The following is a 16,999-nucleotide window of genomic DNA, read 5'->3' as shown; positions in this document are numbered from 1 at the left end:
CTAAGTTATTTATCACAGGCAGGGTTTACCTGTCTAGGTCTTCCCCTCTGACATGTCTACCTACTAATAGTAATAGTAAATAGTAAATTTAGTAAATTTATATTTACTAAAAAGTACTCAATAATGTTTAAAAATACTATTTTTTATATTTACATATTTATATATATTTGTATATTTAAATGTATTTAATATAATTTAATATAAATATAATTTAATATAAATATATTTAAATATATTTTAAAAATAATATTTAAAAAATACTAAATATATTTACTAAAAAATAGTAAATGGTAGATAGTAAAATAGTCAATAGTAAGTTCTTTGAAAGAAGAAAGAGCATCTACTGAGCGCCCTACATATAGGATAAGCTTTTGTAAGTGTCTGGATTAAAACCAGTTTGTCTGAAATTGAACTCCTGTGATAAAATAAGATAGCACAGTGGTTCTCAGATTTTCGTACCAAGATCACCTGAGGGTTTGATAAAACACAGATTGCTGGGCCTCACCTCCAGAATTTCCATAGTAGTTGGGGTGGGGGCCCAAGAATTTGCATTTGTAATAAGATCCCTGGTTGTTGCTGGTCCGGGGAACATACTTTGAGAACCCCTGGGATAGTCTTACTCCCTTGCATTTGTACATACCTACTTACAATTGATAAGGTGCCCTTAAATATATAAAAATGATGCATTTATAAAAACGTTATGTTACATAATTGGCATATGATATATATTATATAAAAATAATATGCATTATCATAGTTGCGGATTTTGTTGCGCTTACAGTGTTCCTACGTAGTATGCAAAGCACTGGGTATGTTTTATCTCATTGAAAGCCTCACGTTGACCCTTGAGATGTAGGTACTATCCTTGTTCTCATTTTGCAGATGTGGAAACTGAGTCTCAGAGAGGTTCAGTAACCTACCAAAGGTAAAAGGTAAAACCAAGTTGAAATAATGGTAGAAGAGTTTTAACACACCTTGATGATTCAGTATTCAGCAGTCCTTCAGCATTTAAGAAACTCAGGCTCACAGCCTGTCACGTAGGAGAGCCTATTGTTTTTCTGTTCTTGTTCAGTCCACTGACCAGGCATTTCTAGAAACCCTTCATTGGGCTTCCTTCTCTCCGCAGGACTCTCAGCCTGCTGCCCTAACTCCTGTGAGCGAGGCCGTGTCTCGGACTTCCCTGTGTAGTATACAGTCGGCGCCGCCCAAGCAACCCACCTTGGTGAGTGATCCCCTGGACACAGGGCGAAGTCTTGAGAGCACAGTGTTTGTCCTCCTGTGCGCTCGCTGCTGTGTATTACCATCAGGCTATTTGATTCTAGCAAAATAGGGAAATCTTAGAGAGCTCTAGTATCTCCTGTTCTCGTGGCTTCATGGTGTGTGACAAATTCAGGCTCGATTTAAATTTTTAATTAAACTGCTGCAAGTGGTGTTTTTCCGTTCACCTTCTGAAAGGCTTTCTGCTGCCTTTATTGTGGTTATTGTGGATAATCACGCTTTTTCACTTTCCCATATCCTGCAAGCGTGTTTGAAGCTTCACGAATGGCCTCCTGCTCTCTCCGGTGGGATAATCCGCACAGGACCCAGCAGGACTTCCCCCAACTCTCACCTGAAGGGAGGTTCACTCAATTCCTTCCCGTTTTTCTTCTTGACCTGCCTCTCTCGAATGCCCTAACTTTTGTGTGAAGTATAGTAATTAAGTAGTTGTGTCTTTCCTTTTGATCTCAGTGGGTTTTGTGTTAGCAGGTAGAATCGGACTCAGAGTAACAGCTGATGGCTCTGGGCTTTCTTACTACAGACTTAGTGCACCTCCACTCTGGAGAGTTAACTGGTTGTAGATGCTTGATGCTATCTTTTTTTTTTTCTTTCAGATTTTATTTATTTGACAGAGATCACAAGCAGACAGAGAGGCAGGCAGAGAAGGGGGCGAGGGGAGCAGGCTCCCCGCTGAGCAGAGAGCCCGATGCAGGGCTTGATCCCAGGACCCTGACATCATGACCTGAGCCAAAGGCAGAGGCTTTAACCCACTGAGCCACCCAGGCGCATATCTTCTCATTAAACTTTCACAAGGATATTAGAAGCCCCGTTCTGATATCTGTCTGTTACAGGTGAGGGAAATGAAGCTTTGAGTTGATCTTGAACAATCCACTTAACTTTTCAGAGCCTGGGCTCCTGCTCTTAATTCCTTGAGCATCTAGTGTGGATGTGGCCAGATAGCAAGCCTTTAACAGTACATTTTGATCTTTCTTGTATGGAAAAAGGGCAGGAGGAACTTGGCCAAAGGGACCCGCCCTCAGGAGGAATTGGGAAATACAGAAAGGAGGGAATGATCACACTAAGAAACTGGAATAGCACTGTTTTCCTGAGGAGAACAGTGAGCCAAGGACAGGCCAGCACAGAGGGGTAAAGCGTTTGGTGCAGTTGGGTTTAGTGCATCTAGTTGTTCGAGAAAACGGGGTGAAGAGATTGTGGGACCCGTGCCCTGAGTGCCCTGAGTGGCTTCTTCCCACCAGGGACATTCTTGGTGCCAAGGGAAAATCCCCTCAAAGGTCAGGGTCTCCCTCTTGCCTTCCATAGGATACGACTTCTTTTTTGAGATCTCTGGGTACGCTCCAGAACTTGGACATTGTGGGAACGAAGACCCAGGCCACGGTGGTGAAGACTAGGAAAAGAGAGGAGAATGTGGGATGAGCTTGTGAGGAAAGTAAGAACAGAGGTGGTGAGTGGAATCAAAAAGACAATAGCCAAAATTCCAGAGCAGAACTCTGTGACCTAAGTGAGCGTCCTCCACCTCTTGTGCCCCAGGTGCCAGCCAGGACCTCCAAGGGTCCCTTCCTTGCCCTTTTGAGCCTGACTCCAGGCATCAAGCACTGGATGTTTAGTGCACAGGAAAGGGCTCTGCTTTTCCATTTTCTGACCATCTTTTCTGGGCATCTGCTCCGTCTGCTCTGGAGACCATGGTCGCTGAGATTACCGTCCCTGAAGTTAGTTGGCATTTCTGGAATTGTGACAGCCGTGGGTGCCAGAATGAGTAGCCACGGAGTGTGACAAATGTCAGAGGACGCAACAAGGGCTTGAGGATTAGTGAGCAAAAGGAAGCAAAGAGCAGGAGAAGGAGATGAATGCGTGTGTACCCCGTGTGTCTCTTGTTTGTGTAAGAAGAAAGTTTATTGAAATCCAGAAATGCGAGTTCTAGTTGTGAATTTGACAGCATGAAATACTACAGAAATTGAAGTTTCAGCCCTTAGTCCTGTTTCCAGATTGCTTCATTCTTAAGACTGCTATGTTTCCTAGCCTTGCTACCTCTGTTTGGTATATTTATTTTTTTAAAAAGATTTTATTCATTTATTTGACAGAGTTCACAGGAGGCAGAGAGAGAGAGGGAAGCAGGTTCCCTGCCGAGCAGAGAGCCCGATGTGGGGCTCGATCCCAGGACCCCGGGATCATGACCTGAGCCGAAGGCAGAGGCTTTAACTGTTTTAACTGTTTCTTAAGCCAAGGGAAACAGGCTTAACAGCAAGTAGTAGTTTCCAAAGATTCTATAGCAAAGAGTAAGGAGAAAACAGAGCTGAAGTGTGAGCGCATGTCTTAGATCAAGCTGGCAATTCAGATTGCTTGGTTAAAACTTTGATCACTGTACATCTTGCATTTTATTTTATTATGTATGTATGTATTTGTTTCTGAAGATTTTATTTGGCAGAGAGAGAGAGAGCACAAGTAAGCAGAGTGGCAGGCAGAGGGAAAGAGAGAAGCAGGCTCTCTGCTGAGCAGGAAGCCCGGTGTGGGGTCAATGCCAGGATCCTGGGATCATGACCTGAGCTGAAGGCAGATGCTTAACCAGCTGATCCACCCGGGCATCCCCACATCTTGCATTTTAGATAGAATCCCAACAGGTTAGATAAATCAAGGATTTTTGTTGCTTCTAGGAATAAAATCTATGCAGTGTCTAACCACTAGAGGGCGATAGATCACCTTCCACTCCGGTTCCATTGTCTCATGGATGAACTCTTGCAGTGCAACTAAGCAGAAAAAGTTTTCTTACATTGATGATGGTTAAGGCATATAAACAAAGACACTTCTACTCTAATATTCAAATATGTACTCTCTGTGAAGTCCAAGAATTTTATAGGAATAAACTTTGAAATGTTTTTATTCAGAAGCTTTCATACTTTGGAGCAAAAGCAGCAATAAGAAATTCATTGATATTTCAACCCAGTATCTATACAATAGAAATAATGAATAGTACTTATCCTTGCTATGTATTATGCATTTTATTTTCTATCATCAAAAAAACAGACAAAAAAAGACCTGCCCTTGAACTGTTGATTTTATGAGCCATTAATGGATGGATCATGATGGGTTTGGAAGAAGTCAAATCAAGTCCCATCTTCTAGCCCTACTCCTGTCTTTTAGCCTCCAATGTCATTTATGTTATCTTCATCCATTTTCATTAGGACATTATGAGGGAGCACATTCCCATTTGAATAGTGGGACCCCAGGTCGACCGTTCCCATTGTGGCACTCAGGTCAGTTGGTCACAGGCAGTCCCCTGAATTAGCATGAATCCACCTTGACCATCGGAAGCCATGTAAAGAGCATGAGTGTCTGCATCTCAGCAGAGGCCCTGCCCGAGCCAACACCTCCAGGATAGGCCAGGCTGATTTCACAGAGCATGGGGCAGAATGTCTGCTCCTAGGCCCTTCTGAACATCTTTCCTGTGCAGTCTCTAGAATGATCCCCATAAAGATCACTTCTTATCTGGCTTTCTGCTCTGAGGGTTTCCCATTCCATTGTCTTATTTGCAAACCATGACACTGAGTTGGATTACGGAAGTGGCTAGGTGCCACTTAATGCTTAACATAGGAGACTTGGCCTAATGTCTAACATTTTAGGTTCTTGAACCTAGATTCTAATTCAGTTGGTAATTAAATTATTAAAAGATGACATTTACTTCTTATCTAGACCTGAAATAAGGATATGCCCTTCTGAATTGTTTGATGGAGTCTCCTTTAAGAGGAGTGATTAACCACCTCCTTAGTGTATCCACAAATGTGCTTCTAGAAAGGCATGGTGCCAGACGATGCGGTAGAAGCCTTGGCCGGCAGCCTGGGGAAGAAGGAAGCAGATCCAGAGGATGGAAAGCCCATGGTGGATCAAGTGAAGGTAATAGCAGCTCAGTCTCTTCTAGAAAGGAGCTGTCACTGGTGGTCTTTACTTCCCAAGGAAGTTAGTCACCTTTTTTTTTTTTTCCCCCATATTTCCCACAACACATAACCGTCTGGCTTTATCCATTAGGAAGCATACCTGTTTTATGACCTAAACCCAAGTAAGCATCAGTGTTTGGTTCTAGTGGTGGCTGGCGGGGTGGGGGGTGTGCTCACATTCTCTGAGTCTTGCCTGGGCCCTGTCCATTCCCACTGCCCAGGAGTCCCCAGGGAAGGGGCAGCTGCCCCTCACCCCCATGTTGCCTTTCAGCCTATCGGGCAGAAGTGGAAGGGGTGGTGGAAGTAGGGGAGGCTGGGAAAGCTGAGGGAGCTGTGGGAACTCTACACAGGGGCCTGTAGGTATGTTCTGGGGTTACTTATCTCGGATGGAGCCACGTAGACATCCGCTTTATGGAGATGTATTACTCATGAAAATGGTGTAATCTTGATGCAGGAAAAAGCCAAAGAAGAGGACCATGAAAAACTTGGTGAAAAAGAAGAAACAATTCCTCCTGATTATAGATTAGAAGAGGCCAAGGTAAACAGCCTGAGGTGTTTTTCTATTTTCTTTTAATCAATACTGAATTTTATAAATATAAAGCAGGGACATGGAAACAGGCCTAGAGTATAAAGAGCTTGTTTTTAATGTTTCAGATGCCACATAGTTTGCTAATACTCTTTTGGCATACCAGCTGTGAAGTTAAAATGTTCCTCAGTGACTTTTCACTCTTAAGTGGAAAAAAAATCCAGTGCCTAACCTGCCTGATTTTTTCCCCCATTTGATACATGGTTTGATATGGTACCGGAAACAAAGAAAAACTTAGAAAACCTTTATGTAACTAGGAAAAATAAAGTGAGGAATAATTATTTCCTAGGAAGAATATGCAACTCTTAGATATATACTGAAAAAGTAAGAAAGCCTGTTTGACATTAAGTAGAAGGATAATTATTTTGTTTCATTCGTTTTGAAAGTACAGATCCTACAGCACAAGTGACACAGTGGAGAGACCCCATTCTGTATGTGTAGTTAAAGTGAAATCACTTACTCAGGGACACACACGTGTGGACAGAGCACATATCCATCATCTTCATATGATGCTGCTATTTAAGCATACTTAAGAGCATATTCAACTAAATGTATATATATTTAACTGCATTTATATACAACCATACATATATAGAGCCCTGCACCAAGTTATTTGTGTATATGTGGCTATATGGATATATGAGTTATTCATGTATATGTGGACATATGTGGATATATGGGATATATGTGCCATTTATAAATTTTCCTTTACAGAAAAGCTGCAGATGATTTCATGACTTTGTCCTCTTTCTCAGAAGTGGCACTTGAGTCATCTCAGGCTTGGCCTCTCTGAGCCATAAGGATGTGCTCAGATGATAGGCAGGCATTTTGTCTATCCTAGTTTCTGTAACTTTCCCAGGGCTTACTACAGGGCATCGGCCAGCATCAGTGCATAGTAGTTGAATGCATTGCCCATGAAATTAACCAGTTTTCAGGGAACTTTGGCAGTGCCCATCCCCCAAGCAGGTGAAGAGTGTGTCCCTATGCTCCCAGCGTGTCTGTATGCGGCCTGACCCAGGACCTCGTATCACGCTGCTTCAACTATGCACCTGTGTTTCCGCTACACTAGTGTGTGGGCTTCTGAGGTCACAGGTTGCACAGTTTGTTCTCTAGTCCCCATGCCTATGGAATGCCTGATACATGTGAGCTGTTGGTCCATATGAATTAATTAGAGCATATTCCCTAGTGAAAGAATCTTTTTTCCTGAAATGATGATTCTGGTTTATAACACACAACATCAGATGTAGCCTGTAGATGCCTTACAATGTTTACAGGCATTCATACTTGGGATAAATCCCCCAGGATAAATCAAGGGAAATGAATCTGTGCCATGTTTTTCTCTCCCAAATAGGATAAAGATGGAAAACCACTCCTGACAAAAACACCCAGGGAATCACTTCCGGTAAGCAAAACCAGTTTTCTCTAAGCGTATCTTTCTTACATGGCCCTGACATCCTTTGTAGAGGAAACAGATTGGTGGTGGTGGGGCGGGGGGTGCCATTTGTTGATACATTTCCTGGTTCTTACAGGCCATGAGTGAAGACTTCCTTCTGGATGCTTTATCTAAGGACTTCGCTGGTTCCCCAAACTCTGTACCTCTTGTAAGTCTGAAACTCCTGGTTCATTTCCTTGCTTGGAGGGTGGCAGAAATAAATGGAAACTAGTGACTTAGAATCTGACCTTAGAGCTAAGGAAACAGTCACAAAATTAAAGGCCTTCTTTAGCCCGTTGTGGCCCTGAGATAGAGGTGTTCTATCATGAAACAGTATACCAGCACAGTGGGTATTTGCAACAATGTAATTGACTGAAACCAAAGCGTATGTACTCTTTATCAAGTATACTTTGGAAAAAGAGAATTTACATCTCAAATAACTTTTCTGTTGATATTTCTACAATTTATCATCTTCCATAATTACCTCCTAGGAAAACTTCGGTCTTTGTAGGACAGATAGTTCCTCAGGGAATTTTGTTACTGGAAATTTTAGGAAATGTTGGTAATGGTAAGCAGGTTGCTCTACTATAGGATTGTTAGAGCTTATTTATATGCAAACATATTGTAAGTCTATTGGAGTGCCCAAACTTGTATAATTCCAGACCTTTTTTGTGGGATCTAGGTTATCTATTTACAAGGTTCTTATGTAGACAATATCAGTCGAGAAACAGAATGAGTAGCAACTAGAAGAAATAATGATTCTTTGGAGTTGCTCATTTTTGGACTTGATGAAGCAATAAATCCTTCATGAAGGGATTACTAACGACTGCATGGTGCTCACGGGACTCCTGTGAAATCAGCATGACCAGGCAGTAAAAGTCACCCCATTCCATGACCTTCCCCTCTTCCTCCTCCATACAAACATTACAGTACAGAGAGGCTCCGAGTCCTAAGTTAGGGGAGAATATAAAGTGAGCAGTATCCCAGGAAAGTGGAATCATATCGTTACAATGATGCAGAACAACAAATGAGGGGGAACCAGTGCCTTAATTCCCTTCCTCATACCATCTGTATTATTACTGTAATAGTTGGGGTTTATCTTTTAGAAGTTCAAAGAAAATACAACAGTGAATTTTTATACCCACCCAAGAAGAGGTATAGCAGTGAAATGACTAGAGATAATATAACCATTTTTAAAAATTATAATCTTGGAAAATTAATCTGGCAAAGGGAAAAATTTATTAGCATCTATTATGGACAAAGTAGAAATAGCCAATTGCCCAATTATGGCGAGTTAAAAGGTCAAAGTAGAAAAGTATTTGGGGGAAGTCCTAAGAACTTAGGAGGAAAAGTATTATATTCTGACTCAGAATTAATGTTCAAATACAAAGGAGAGCTGGCTGTGCATTCCATGTTCTTTGATTACAATAAAATAGAACTTCTATTTAAAAAGATAAATTTAGGGGCTCTGGAGTGGCTCAGCCAGATAAGCGTCTGCCTTCTGCTCAGGTTCTGATCCCAGGGTCTTGGGATCCTGCCCTATGTCAAGGCATTCTGCTTAGCCGGGGGATGCTTCTCCCTCTCCCTCTGTTATTCCCCCTGCTTGTGCTCTCTTGCTCTCTCTCTCAAATAAATAAAATCTTAAAAAAATAAAAATAAGTGAAAGTTAAAAACATTCCACTGCTATCACTAAAATCAAGAAGTACATTCTGAAGAGACTATTTTAAAAAATCAAGTATAAGACATTTGCAAATCAAAATCTTGGATAAGCAGCCAAAGCAGTATTCATGAGATACATTATCATAAATACCTTCATCAGTAATGAAGGAAAAGAGAAATCTGATTAACCAAATGTTTATTGGATTTTGAATTTCAAATTTAAGCTATTATAAAGCTATTATTAGAAATAAATTATTATTTTACATTTAAATAAGCTATTATCACCTAACTACCCAAAAGAAAGTAGCAGTCAAGTATAGTAGGAGATGAAAATCGCAGCCTGAGACTAAACTGGCCCACAGTTCCTTGATTTGACTAAAGTTTTATATAAGATACCAGCAACTGTAAAAGAGAAAAAAAGTCTTAACATAAAATATGATTGGATTTTAAAATGAGAGTATAAATGAGTGAAAGAATCAATAATTGGTCATTAGCATTTTATAAAATATTGGTAGAAATAATAGTAATCATATGAATTAAACTTAATTTAAGTAATTTTTAAAAGATTTTACTTATTTGCTGGAGCAGGGGTTGGCTGGCAGAGAGAGCAGCAGCTTCCCTGCTGAGCTAGGAGCCCTTAGGGGCACTCAGTCCCAGGACCCTGGGATCTTGACCTGAGCCAAAGGCAGATGCTTACCCAACTAAGCCACCCGGGTGTCCCCAAAACTTAAAATGAGATCTAAGTGGTATAACAGCTAAATTACTAAAAACAGCTATGTGCAATACGTTTTCTTAAACACACCATTTATAATACCTAAGCAGAAGAAAAACTGAAGAGATTAGAACTATTTTCAAACGTTGATTCTAAGAGAAGTTTAAAATTGACTCTTAAATGTTTAATACCAGATAGTCCCATGTGACATAAACATGTTCTCAAAAACATGGCCTACATAGTTGCTTCTATAAGTAATTATGGTCCTAATCTTAAAATACCATTAATACAGTATCACTTAAATTTGTAGATGTATAATTTTTAACAAACAGAATATAGAATTTTAAAGTAATTATTTACCACTGTTAGAAATTCAAGATTTATTTAATAGCAGGGAAATCCATATAGCATAGTAGGGTATCAGAGAAAAAATCAGTAATGTCCATATAAAAGATGTATTTCAAATTTCACATGCATTTATATTTTAAATAAAAACCTTTAAAAAGTAGATAATCCCTTAATGTATTAAAGAGTATCTATTTAACTTCAAGAATCAAATATTCAGAATTAAGCTAGAGGCATTTCTTTTAGAACAAAAGTATAAGAAGTTGATTTTATTGTCATTTCTGCTTAATGGTGTACAAAGAATCAAGAACAACACCTGAAAAATAAATGACAAGTATGAAAAAGGAACATCTGTGCATTTGTCGATATTCTGGTTCTAGATACCATGTTTGTAGATACCATTGTGCATGCTGTGTTGTACATCAGTAACAGATTGGAAAATAATATAAGACGTCAGATGTTAAAGAAAAGAGAAGTAGATGAGCAGAAAATTGAGAACATGAAATTAAAACATCTACAATGGTCTGACTCCATGTCTTTAAAGAATTACAACAAATCCCTACAATCATTTTGTAAGTCAATTTTTTAACTTAAAATCATACTTCATATAACTCAATAAAAGTATTCTAAAATATGTTAGAAAAGCTAAATCATGCATAAAAACAGGAAAATGTAGGGTTTGAGTTATATGATGATGGTAAATTCCATTCTGATTCAGAATGCAAAGCTATAGATCAATGGAAAAAATTGAAAAATTAACGTAAAGGATTTCATATATTTGTTAAAGGAGAATAAATCCCTATTTCAGAAAGATTCTGGAATAATATACTATTTAACATTAAGAAAAAAATAATAACACTAAAACCACACAACCTATACCACTAACACTGGGACATCATTATATACCTTGTATCAGAATTATAAATTTGTAACAAATATCTGATTGAAGCAAGGGAGGCCACAGAAAGCAAGCCTGCTCATTTATTGCTTTTCACAGTATGAATTTCTAGTAGCTCCAGAGAGGCAGGACAGTTTGGCAAGGTAGAGCCAGCACCATAAAAAGAACGACTGTTGGAACTTACACAGAGGGGTGCCTATGTGGCTCAGTGGGTTAGGCCTCTGCCTTTGGCTCGGGTCATGATCTCGGGGTCCTGGGATTGAGCCCCTTATTGGGTTCTCTGATCAGCGGGGAGCCTGCTTCCCCCTCTCTCTCTGCCTGACTTTCTGCCTACTTGTGATCTCTCTCTGTCAAATAAATAAAATCTTTTTTTTTTTTTTAAAGATTTTATTTATTTATTTGACAGAGAGAGATCACAAGTAGGCAGAGGCAGGCAGAGAGAGAGAGAGGAAGAAGCAGGCTCCCCGCCGAGCAGAGAGCCTGATGCGGGACTCGATCCCAGGACCCTGAGATCATGACCTGAGCCGAAGACAGTGGCTTAACCCACTGAGCCACCCAGGCGCCCCAAATAAATAAAATCTTAAAAAAAAAAAATTAGAGCAACCAATTATGAAGAAGAAGCTGAAAAACTGCAGATAACCAAAACGTACACTGAAAAAATGTGTCAACACACCATGTAACTCTTAAGTCATTAGAGTGCCCCAAGAACTGCTTTTAAGATTTGTGTTATTGTGCATCCATTTGGGTGAAGGGAATAAATAGTAATAAAGCTGTATTAAAAATTGTATTTAAGGGGCTCCTGGCTGGCTCAGTTGGTGGAACCTATGACTCTTGGTCTTGAGGTTGTGAGTTCAGGCCCCATGCTGGGTGTAGAGATTTCTTAAAATCTTTAAAAAAAAAAAAAATGTATTTAGGGACGCCTGGGTGGCTCAGTTGGTTAAACATCTGTCTTTGGCTCAGGTTATGATCCAGGGTCCTGGGATCGAGTCCCACATCGGGGTCCTTGCTCAGCAGGGAACCTGCTTCTCCCTCTCTGCCTGCTGCTCCCCCTGCCTGTGCTTGCTCACTTCCTCCCTCCCTCCCCTCCCGCCCTGTCTGACAAATTAAAAAAAAAAAATCTTTAAAAAAACGTATTTAAGTGATGGCATTACAGGCATAGTTTTTAATATAACATATTACTGACATGTATATATGAGCTGTACTGTATTATATACGTGTGTGTGTATAATTTTTTTTTTAACAAAGAAATTTGAAGACGCTAACCTTTCTGCTGTCATCTCTGAAGTGGTTTCTCAAACCCCAGCTCCTACCACACACTCTGCTGGCCTACCCCCTGATGCTAAGGTAAGCAGCATTTTCGAAATAGGTTTTTATAGTAACAACAATAAGAAGAAAGAAAATAGGGCCCTTGCCTTAGAGTATATGAAAATACACAAAATCGTTAGGAAGACCAAGCACCTAGAAGAGAGAAGACTGGTGATTTGGGGAGATGACAGAATATGTGAAGTAAGTAAATGAAACAATGTGTATGAAGTATTTTACACATAGTCCAGGAGCTTAATGTTACTGTTGCTTTATTAGAATTGAAAGAGCTGGAACGTGCATTGTGCATATATTTGAATTATTAGATTTGACAAATTCTTTAGCTTTCCTGATTATTTTCTCCTCTTTATATTTTTCCTGACGCATGCTATGAACATGGCCCATTATTGAAGCTCAGGTTTATTTTATGGAATTGCTCAGTGTTTGGGCTCCTCCCAAAAATTCAAGTATGTCCTATTAGAGTAGTTTCCCTCCCATTCATACCAGGAAAACTTTGTCATTTTCATGATAGCAATACAAAATCCTCAACATCAGGATTGTTTTAATTATTTACATGTCCTGAGGCAATTCTGTGGGACCAAAGCTTTTCCAGACTTCCTTGATTAATTTTCTGCGCAGTATCCAATTATACATTATCGAGGCGAGGAGACCACACCACATCAAAGAGATCGCCCTAAACCAGATCCCCATCTCCTTCGGATAAGAACAAGTGCCTCATTTGCTAGATGGAGATGAAGTGGCTTTAGTGAAGTCAGCTACGCTTCCTTTCCTTTTGATGTAGCATCAAAGCCTGCTTAATGCTCTAGTCGGAGATTCTGCATGAATTTTCCTCCTGTTGGGTCAGCCTCAGGATCATCTGAAAGTATCCAGAGGCCCCAATGACAAAGTCCAGACTCAGCCGTGGGGAGCTCCACCATGATTAGCTCTTATCCTGGGCTCCAACGAAGCACTTAAGACCAGGAAAATGCCCTGTGTATGTGTGTGTCTGCCCACAATGATGAAAGTGCCCGTGCACAGAGGAGGAAGCAGCACGACCCAGGCTGCTTTTTACCCTTCTGTCCTTAAGACATGAGGGCTCTGTGCTGGCTGAGGCAGGGGTGGACTTCAGCAATCCCGAGCCTCTGTGCCCTTTACCAGTATGAATCAGGATGACCCCTTTCCCATTCTATTTCCTGCCAGAAAGTCTAGTTTCATTTAATATTTTGAATTAAGACATCACACAAACCCAGTCTTAACTTAAATGAATACATGTGGGAATCAGCCATCATCCTGTGTTTTCTGGGACATCAGACTGTCCCCGGGAGTGTTGCATACACTGAACGCATAGGAAGGTAGGTTTTTCTAACACATCAGGCCAGGAACACCCCCTCCCCTCCCCGTTTTTTTTGGAGGGGACTTTTTTTTTTTTTTTTGAGGGGAAAGAAGCATCTGGGGGTAGGTAGAGGGTAGGTAGACAGGCCCATGCAAGTGTAGAGAGAGAAAGATGAGGAGCACCATCCAAGGGTCTGCCCATCTCCCAAATGAAAGTCTCGTGGAGTTTATGGAATTCTTAGTGGCCACGTTGGGGCCACTAAGAGGACTGATTTATTTGGCTAAGCAGTGACTAATTGACATTGGCTTTTTAGCAGCGCGACAACAAAGAACTAGACGATGCCCTGGACCAACTTTCGGACAGTCTAGGACAAAGGCAGCCTGATCCTGACGACAACAAACCAATGGAGGATAAGGTCAAGGTAAAAAATATATAAGTGAAATTAAAGGTTTTTGTAGCATAGGGTATCCTACTGTGCACATAAAAGGCGGGGGGGGGGGAAGCACTTCCAACTTGGGGAGTTTTAGTGAACCGTTGGATAACTTCATGCTCACTTTTTCCTTCTCTGTAGTCTGTTGAATTTTTTGCCTCCAGGAGGACTATGCTAGGGCACATGCTTGGGCAGAATGTCCTGTTCAGGAACACAGACTTAGTTATGGTGGGAGAGTATAGCTTTACTTTACGTTCTCCTCCCATATTCACTTGTCTTTGGATCTGGCAAAAAGCACTATCACGTATATCATCTAGAAATGCATGCATTTTTTAGGGTGACATAATCTGTGCCTGTAGGGGCACAGTTCCCCTGTTTGTCAGAGGTTTCCCTAGGAGTCTCCTAAGCCGTCATATCTCTGCGTGCAAAGCCCTAAATGAAGCGTTGGGCCAATGGTTGCTACTGAGCAGAGGCACGTGTGCAAGGCACACACTGTTAGCTCTACATACCTCCCAGCACATCAGTAAGTGCTTGTCCATGCTAACAATAGTCCGTTTAGCCTGGAACCAGGAACTAAGTGACCAGCCAGATCCATGGCCCAGGGCATTTCAAAGGATCCTTAGGTCTTCATTCTGTTATAGGATCATTGATGTGAACTTGACCTGTATTTGACAAATGAGAGGGTGTGGTGTGGAGTGTATGTCTCTGAATCTATGACAGATGTGCCCCCGAGAGGTGAGGATGCAAGGTGGTGTAGCTGCTGCTTCCAACAGCAGGTGCTCCCCGCCACCCCCGCCCCCCGCCCCAGCTCAAGCAGTCAGCACACTCGCACACTCACTCAGATTGGCTGTGCCAGCTGGTCCTTCGGGGTTGCTCTGAGATGTCAGAGTGGTAAATAATTCCTCTCTAAATATCAAAATACAGTGACTTGATCTTTTTATCTAAAAAACTCACATAATGACCAAAGATAGCTTATACTGTTGGGTTTTCTTTCTTTCCATGGTTTCTAGGGACAGATATTGCATCATTTATCTTAAATTACAGATAGAAATCCACACGTACAGATGGATGTGTAGAAGCACCGAGGTTCACTTTTTTTTCCCCCCATCAAGTCATGTCTGTTGAAGTTACCTGTTGTCTTGTTACTTAGAAAATAGAGTGTTTGTTTCGGGAAAGTAGGGTAAGTTCTGGCTGCTAGGTTTTAGAAAGTACTGTCTACGTGAAGGAGCAAATATTCAATCTGTTTCATGTTTTCAGGAAAGAGCTAAAGCCGAACACAGAGACAAGCTGGGAGAAAGAGATGACACCATCCCGCCTGAGTACAGGCACCTCCTGGACAACGACAACGAGGTACATGAAGGCCGAGGTTGAGGTTGGCTAGACAGCACAAAGCTTCGTACATCCAGATCTCCCTTGCAAGGAAGAGGAGGCGCACTTTCACAACAGCATAAAAATGTGACATGAAGGAATGCTTTTAATGCACGATACCACCAGTAGCACTGTTTTGAGTAAAGACAGGCGAGACCAGATTCCCCATCCCAAGTCCTCCTGCTAGATCTAAAGATACTCTGTCAGGTCTTGGGCCCTTTGTCTCTAAATGCAGGCAGTTGTCCTCAGGTCAGGTGGGCCTGTACCCTCAGCTTTTAGCTCTGCATTGCAAGTCAGCAAGATGACAAATCACCCGTTCTGCACCTATTGAGAGAGAAGCAAGGAAGCCTCAGAGCCTTCCCAGTCTCTACTGCTGGTGGTGGGGCTGAGCACTCTCTACTGCTGGTGGTGGGGCTGAGCACTCCTGGGCTTGAGGTGTTTTCTTCAGTGTCTCTTAGAGAATTCTCCTTGCTTGCATTCTGTATTCCTGAAGGTAGCCATTCTGCATCCTGCTAGAAGCCTCCCTGCTTTGGTAGTGCTATCTGACCCTGCTTGAATTCCCTGGGAGAGGTACCGTTTAACGTCCTTGACCTTGAAGATGGGGAAGGTCCCCGCAGAGTTACACTTGTAATCCTGAAGAAAAGTTGTATGCCGTCCCAGCCCCTCACATGCTTCGAACGTATTATAAGCTTTTATAATTAAGACAAAAAACACGAGTTACTTCTTGTAATATTGGAAGTTGAATTTTTAACACATGATGGCAGGAAGTTCCTAAACAGTTGTTTCCTTCACTTCCATGACCAGACTCGAGATTTATCACTTCCTGCACATCTCAGGGTAGGCATCAGACCAGAGAGTCTACAAAGAGCTATGTCTAGGGAAACCTTTACAAAGAGCTATGTCTAACCAGTAACCTACCTGTTTTTAAGGGCAAACCAGCAAAGCCACCTGCAAAGAAACCCAAGGACTCAAAGGTAAATACCACAGCAGCCGTGTTCCCATAAACAATGGTTTTTTTGTTTTTGTTTTTGTTTTTTCATTCTAGATGAAATCTGGAATTTATTGAATGCCTGCCCTGGGGTTGGTACTATGCGAAGATGAGTAGGGTGTGTGATTTCTCTCTTCCAGCCCTCACGAGAGCATGTTTAGACAGACCCATCTTTTCAGATTGAACAATTGAGGCTCAATACTAAGCAAACTGTTAAAAGAGAAGGAAGGAAGGCTGTAAGGAATTTCACGTCTAAATTGAGGAAAGGAATGTCAGCAAGGTTTCCTTTTTCTTTTAATACCTTATTTTCAGTGATGGGGGAAAACGTCCCTTACGGAATTTTTGCCTTGTGCTTCTTCACTGGTTATTCACGGTTATTTCTGTTAATATCTCAGAAACCTGAAGATGACAATGACCCCATCGATGCTCTTTCAGGCGATTTTGACAGCTGTCCTGCACCCAAGGAAACGTCAAACACAGCCGAGGTACTTTGCTTCTTCATATGGACTTTCTGTGTCTACTTAGAACTGGAGGCTGCAGAACGAATTCAGTGATGCCATAGAGAAGTTGAAAAAATGCATAATTATACTACCCTGCCAACATGATTGGGCATATTTATCTTTTCCTGTATATATATGTTATGATACATTATATATTTGTATGTAATGTAATTTATATCTAATGTGTATATAATATATATATATAACTAAACTAGTATATACTTATATATTTATATGTATTT

At 41.1% G+C, this 16,999-nt stretch overlaps 1 protein-coding gene across 16 annotated transcripts in view; it reads left to right on the top strand.

Annotated features, from left to right (window-relative positions):
* CAST (calpastatin) overlaps positions 1–16,999 on the top strand; it is a 113,921-nt gene that overhangs the window by 84,784 nt on the left and 12,138 nt on the right. For 12 of the 16 annotated variants that reach the window (XM_045074400.1, XM_004769937.3, XM_013044501.2 and 9 more), the window contains 10 exons: positions 1,127–1,222; positions 5,062–5,163; positions 5,659–5,742; positions 7,142–7,192; positions 7,320–7,391; positions 12,082–12,180; positions 13,785–13,892; positions 15,159–15,251; positions 16,199–16,243; positions 16,653–16,742. In XM_045074400.1, coding sequence (XP_044930335.1) covers positions 1,127–1,222; positions 5,062–5,163; positions 5,659–5,742; positions 7,142–7,192; positions 7,320–7,391; positions 12,082–12,180; positions 13,785–13,892; positions 15,159–15,251; positions 16,199–16,243; positions 16,653–16,742 — 840 coding nt within the window. The remainder of the gene's footprint in view (positions 1–1,126; positions 1,223–5,061; positions 5,164–5,658; positions 5,743–7,141; positions 7,193–7,319; positions 7,392–12,081; positions 12,181–13,784; positions 13,893–15,158; positions 15,252–16,198; positions 16,244–16,652; positions 16,743–16,999) is intronic. The other 4 variants (XM_004769938.3, XM_004769933.3, XM_004769932.3 and 1 more) reach the window with 2 other exon arrangements.

Source organism: Mustela putorius, unplaced genomic scaffold (assembly GCF_011764305.1).
Source record: "Mustela putorius furo isolate JIRA1106 unplaced genomic scaffold, ASM1176430v1.1 tig00537350_pilon_pilon_pilon, whole genome shotgun sequence".
NCBI classification, from domain to species: Eukaryota; Metazoa; Chordata; class Mammalia; order Carnivora; family Mustelidae; genus Mustela; species Mustela putorius.
Note: the sequence above shows the minus strand (reverse complement) of the source record. Positions and strands in the feature narration are given on the sequence as shown.